The sequence below is a fragment of the Gossypium hirsutum genome, chromosome A08, assembly GCF_007990345.1.
Source record: "Gossypium hirsutum isolate 1008001.06 chromosome A08, Gossypium_hirsutum_v2.1, whole genome shotgun sequence".
Taxonomy (NCBI): domain Eukaryota; kingdom Viridiplantae; phylum Streptophyta; class Magnoliopsida; order Malvales; family Malvaceae; genus Gossypium; species Gossypium hirsutum.
The window spans coordinates 112151142-112156700 of record NC_053431.1 but is presented as its reverse complement, the minus strand read 5'-3'; the positions used below and the strand labels follow the sequence as shown (position 1 = coordinate 112156700).

Genomic DNA, 5559 nt, shown 5'->3' with positions numbered 1-5559 from the left:
GAGTAGTCTTTCCTGGAAACTGTGGTGTATTCCTGGAAACTGTGGTGTATCACATCCAATATCTTAAGTTTGACGTTGCTTTGGGGAGTGAGGAGATTGGGTTGGCTTGCTTACTTTGAGTTTAGAGGTTTTGTCATGAACAAATGGAAACCTCGGATAAGATATCTAACACTGTCCTTCAGTTCGGTGAAACTTTGGAATCACCAGATCAATGGGGAACACATTTGGAAGAAATAAGAAAATCATTACTCTTTTGAAATGTATTTAAAAACTTGAAAATTACCTCTAATATTTGAAAAAAAATAAAATTCAAAATTTTACCCATACAAAAATCAATATCTAAATGTATTGTCATTTTTTATATTTGTTAAACGAGTCTTTAACAATATTTGAGGGTTTATCCCTCTTCTTTTCTACCGATTTTTAATATTTATCCCTATAAATCCTTTTCTGGTCATGAAACCCAAAGCCCCACAAATCCTTTGCTGTTATCCTGCCACTCGTAATAGAAAAAGAGAAAAAAAAATAAGTATCATCTTTCGGTGCCCCGCGCAAATTACGCATAGACACATTATTCGGCTTTTTTTTTTTTACAATTTTCTACCGCTATAATGATATCATCACCTTCCCCATCTCCAAACAGTGAGGTTTCTGTAGCAGATGTTAAATCAAAAGATAATTTGGATATATTCCATACACTTTAGCAGGCATAGTTTTTAATCATGTTAATATACGATTCCAACATTTTGTTCAGATCAGATGAGGGGATAATTGGAAAAAAAAAACAGATTAAATAAGATAATGATGGAACTGGCTCATAACTAGTTACTACTTACAACATGAAGCAAGACCTTCATGTATTTTGTTTGTGGCGTCTTGGGGATGTATCCCCAGTTTTGGATTTCCTAAGAGCAAAACAAAACCCTATCAAATACACGCATATCAAAACTACAAGTGTAATGAACAAAATGATGTCTACGCTTCTCCATTCTTTGGTCAAATTAGCCAGTAATCCCGCTTTGCATGAATCGCAATGAAAGCAAAGCTGCATTTGTTCATTGCTCCACTGCAAGCAGTCCATGCTTGCTGCTGTGTTGTTGGGGGTCAGCCAATACGTAGGATTTATGTAAGAGTACCCACATTCAGCTGGCGGCATACAGCATCCGTACTAAGAACAACAAGAAAGAAAAGAATAATTTTATTCATTGCTTTTTCTATTCATTGCAAGTTTAGAATGAAGCTCACTGCTTACCTGTATAGATGTTAACCGAGCATTGAAGAAATCCTGAGCTATACGATATCTTTGGTTTAATTCGGAACACATATCTGTTGAGTTAAGGCAAGATCTAATCCGATCCCACTTGTAAGGATTCGTTACTTTTCGACGAAGCCAACCGGAAAAATCATCAAGGTCATGTTCCAAGTATATGCGGCCTGGTGCAGGGTGACCTGAACCCTGGTTGGTGATCAAATAGATTAAAACAACCAAACAAGCAAACACTAGTATCAGGATGAACATTGCAAAAAGGTAAAAGATGAGGAGCCAAGTGATGCGCCAACACCCTCCTACGAAGCCTAACAGTGCCACGACCGCGATTGAGATGCCTAGTATTATAAGAGGCCATTGCAGTATCTTCACGCAAGCGTTGTCCGGTTCGTTTGCAAGCCAGATTCCTGCTCCGATGACTGGAATCGAGAGAAGCAAGGTGATGAAGTTGATAACACCAACAGTGGTGCTGTTGGCTGCCATGTCGGTGAGATCGAGGATAATGAGAATATCTTTTCTCTGGGGTCTAATAAACCTAATACTATAATGGCGGATTACAGGAAATGGGATAGCATAGAATAGGGATAAAGTGAAGGAGAAAATGAAGAAAATGTTCAGGGTTATATTTCCCAACTTTAGGCCAGCTAGAGGGACACGAATCACGATGAATTGAGTCCCTTCTTTGATAAGAATGAGCTTCAATTTCCGTGTTATACATTTTGCAAGCCCAAACAAAATTATAGTGATCTCGAGCATGTAAAAATATTTGTCATATGTTAAAATGGTTCCCATGGGTTTAAATGAACTAGAAAGCAACCTTATTTTGGTTTGAAAGTGAAAATGCATGATGATCATTTGGCGATATTTTCTCGGGCAAGTATCATTGTCGGCCATTTTGTTTTCAAATTCAAAAACCGGGATTTCAGGTCTTTTTGCTTCCAGGCTTAACGTTTTCATGGAAAAGTCATCTTTTTAATTTTCAAAATTAGCTACTAATTCAGATCATTCGTGGGGTTATTATGGAGATCCGTGCCAAGCCTCTTGCAATCATCCATTACTTAGTTTTGTGACATTTTTCTTTACATTGTCAGACAGTGATTCAAGAACCCCCACCATTAAAGTCAATGTTCTCATGCACTAAACAGTAAAATATTGGACACATCTCATCACTGCTCTTACACAAATGTCTACACCCTGTAATGAAAACATTCAGTACCAACACAAATTTTCAACCACATGAAAACAAGTAAAACATCTGCTTAGTTATACAAAGTCACAAAACCAAAAACTGCATTCAAACCACCTACTCCTCACGTATAACCTTGCTTGTACTTCCTAAATATGTCCTCAGTCTTTGCATTCCTAAATGCACAACACCCTACTAGATATACACATATCAAAGCAATAAGAGTTATGAGCAGTATTATGTCGGCTTTTCTCCATTCTTGTTTTATATTTGCAAGTAATCCCGCTTTGCATGAATTACAATTGTAGCACAGCTGCGTTTGGTCATTGCTCCATTGTATGCAGTCCGGATCCGCTATGTTGTCGATGGGGCTGATCCAGTTTGTTGGATTCACAAATGTGTATCCACATTCAGTTGGTGGCTTACAGCATCCAGACTGTAAAGTAAAAGCATAAAGAATAAATATACAAGATGATTAACTTATGGCTGGAGAATCTATTAGCTTAACATGCATGCCTAAATCTAAACTTGGTATTAAACAAAATGGGTTAAATTTTGGTTTTGGTTCCTCTACTATGTTTAAATTTGTGATTTAATCTTGTACTTCAGCATAATTTGTGATTCCAAATAGTTAGTCCATTCAACTGTTCAGATCAAAGTACTCACCGGTTGGATTAACCAATAACATTATAAAAGTAGAGGACTAAATCATGCCAAATTAAAATCTAGGGACTAAATACTAAATTTGAGCATAGCAAAGGAATCAAAATCATAATTTGACAAAACAGCCTATTTCCGGGAGAAGATTCCAGGAATTTTAACAAGAACATAGTATACCTCTCCTTTGAATTTCTTGAAATAAATAAGGATTTATGCCTTAACTTACTTCATTAAATTCCTACAAAACTCAAGATTAGGGATGGAGATGTATGGAACAATTTGAAACTTGAGTAGAGAAACTGAGATTTACCTCTATTGGAGTTAGATGGGAATTAAAGAAATCTATGGCCATTGTATAAGTTTGGTTCAGCTGGGTACATATATCTGTTGAGCTGAGACAGATTTTAATCCTTTCCCACTTGAAAGAACTTCTAACTCTTCGTTGAAGCCAACCTGAAAAATCTTCCAGGTGATATTCCAAGTATGCCCGACTAGGTTCAAGGTGGCCTGAACCTCTCATGGTAACCATGTAGACGAAAACAACCAAGCATGCAAGCAATATGATGAGGATCAACATGCCAACAAGGTAAGCAATAAGGAGCCATGGGATGCGCCAAAACCCTCCAATGAAGCCTGCTAGTGCTACAACCAAGATTAACACTCCTAAAACTATAACAGGCCATTGTAAAATCTTGACACAAGAATTATCTGGTTGATTTGCAAGCCAGATTCCAGCACCAATGATTGGAATGGAGAGCAGCATAGCAACGAAGTTGATTGCACCGATGACATTGTTGCTTAGTGCCATTTTTTCTTATTTTTGGAGAATTGATGTGTCTGAAGAGTGAAAGAGCTATATCTGGGTATTGTTTTTGAGATCTAGTAATGAAAAAAGGCTCTCAAAAAGAAAAGGGAGTTGCCTCGAGTAAAGATATTCGTGTTGAAAAAATGTGTACAAGATATAGTGCTTCTGTCATGTAACCCCACAAGCTTTTGTTCTTTGCCCTGGATTGGATCCATGAAAGCTACTAAAACGAAACAATTAATGACATTTTAAAAGTGTATTTAGGTCTTCAAATCTAATCACTTTTTGAAAAGGATAACCTTGGTACAGGATATGGAAAGAAAAAGAAACAAAAAAGATTAGTTGTCTCCAACCTTTGTATTTATCGAGGGAATGCAAAAGAAACATAAAAATAAAATAAAATAATAGAAAAGAAGACAGTTAAATGTCACAAATGTTCTCTGGTTTTGCATCCTTTGATTCCTTTTAGGGTTTGCTTCTTTCTTGCAACTTTAATGATAAAGCACATAAATTGTAAAGTTCATTGAGCTATTCTACAAAGGCAAAAGAGTACAGTTTGTATCAACCATAACTACTGGTGCAACTCATCAAAGGCAATTTTTACAGAAAAGCTCTAGCAAATGACTTCAAAGACAACATTGTCAAAAATGAGCTTATACTTCATCTATGTCTCCTCGCAGCTTGTAAATTCACCAAAAGCAATATAACTTCCTTCAGATTTATGTCGCCTTGCAATCTTTATTCTTACATTGTCAGGCAGTCTCAATGTATGTTTATCCTCCTCTTCTTCTATAGTTATGGAATGTCCCGTTGAATGTGACCTTAAATATCTTTCTATGACCTCATGTTTTTTATCATGTTGTTCTTTCGAATTCAAAGAGCATTGTGCATCTTCTACACCATTAACTTTGTTATTTATATCTTCTGAAACTTCAATGCGAACAGAATCTTGTAGTGAACTTACATTTACTATTGATTTACTAGTCACATCTAACTCTTGACGACAAACTGGGCATGTTTTATGTGATTCAAGCCAATGATCAATGCATTCCTGGTGAAAAACATGGCAACAAATAGTTAAAAATCGAAGCATGTCACCGTCACTAAACTCTGCCAAGCAAATAGCGCATTCTAGACTGTACTTTTGGGGACAAAAGTCTTTGACGCTGGAATAATAAAATGTAGGGAAAGCTTGTATTAATTCAGGATCAAGACCATCACTCATATCTGCACCACCTTCTGTGGCAGCTGTAGCAGCTGAAGGGTTACGCCCATAATTCCAGATAGCAAGAACATTTTTCAAGAAATAACTACATAAGTATGCTGTGAAAAAACCAATGACCGCAACAATGAAAACTATTGTTATAATTATAGGTGCTGGCTGGCTGTACTTTGATGAGGAGGAGGATGGTTCATTAGAAGTGGAACTTGTCGACATCGAATAAAAAGGGCAGCAGTAGCCGGAGTATATATCGTCCTGGCCTTGTGTTTTTTCATTGATGAGAGAAAATGAGATTGCCTGTTTGTTGATTAGATGTTTTCTTTTTTTCCTTTGTTGATTGTGTAGAAGGAAAGAGAGAAACAAGGAAGCAGGTCAACGCATGTGTTTTTGAAACGGTAGCCTTAATTTGGAAAGGTGAT

At 36.7% G+C, this 5559-nt stretch overlaps 3 protein-coding genes across 3 annotated transcripts; all 3 read right to left on the bottom strand.

Annotated features, from left to right (window-relative positions):
• Positions 1 to 653: 653 nt before the first annotated feature.
• LOC107918662 (protein TORNADO 2) lies at positions 654 to 2093 on the bottom strand. Its single transcript, XM_016848247.2, has 2 exons — positions 1253 to 2093; positions 654 to 1168 (listed from the first exon to the last, which is right to left on the bottom strand). The coding sequence occupies exons 1-2, from the start codon at positions 2057 to 2059 to the stop codon at positions 854 to 856; spliced, it is 1122 nt and encodes a 373-aa protein (XP_016703736.2). The 5' UTR covers positions 2060 to 2093; the 3' UTR covers positions 654 to 853.
• A 312-nt stretch (positions 2094 to 2405) lies between these two features.
• Positions 2406 to 4053, bottom strand: LOC107918663 (protein TORNADO 2). The gene is made up of 2 exons (XM_016848248.2): positions 3424 to 4053; positions 2406 to 2889 (listed from the first exon to the last, which is right to left on the bottom strand). Exons 1-2 carry the CDS (start codon positions 3919 to 3921, stop codon positions 2578 to 2580), a joined length of 810 nt encoding a protein of 269 aa, XP_016703737.1. The 5' UTR covers positions 3922 to 4053; the 3' UTR covers positions 2406 to 2577.
• A 310-nt stretch (positions 4054 to 4363) lies between these two features.
• Positions 4364 to 5559, bottom strand: LOC107919115 (RING-H2 finger protein ATL29). Its single transcript, XM_016848643.2, has one exon. The coding sequence runs from the start codon at positions 5354 to 5356 to the stop codon at positions 4583 to 4585; it is 774 nt and encodes a 257-aa protein (XP_016704132.2). The 5' UTR covers positions 5357 to 5559; the 3' UTR covers positions 4364 to 4582.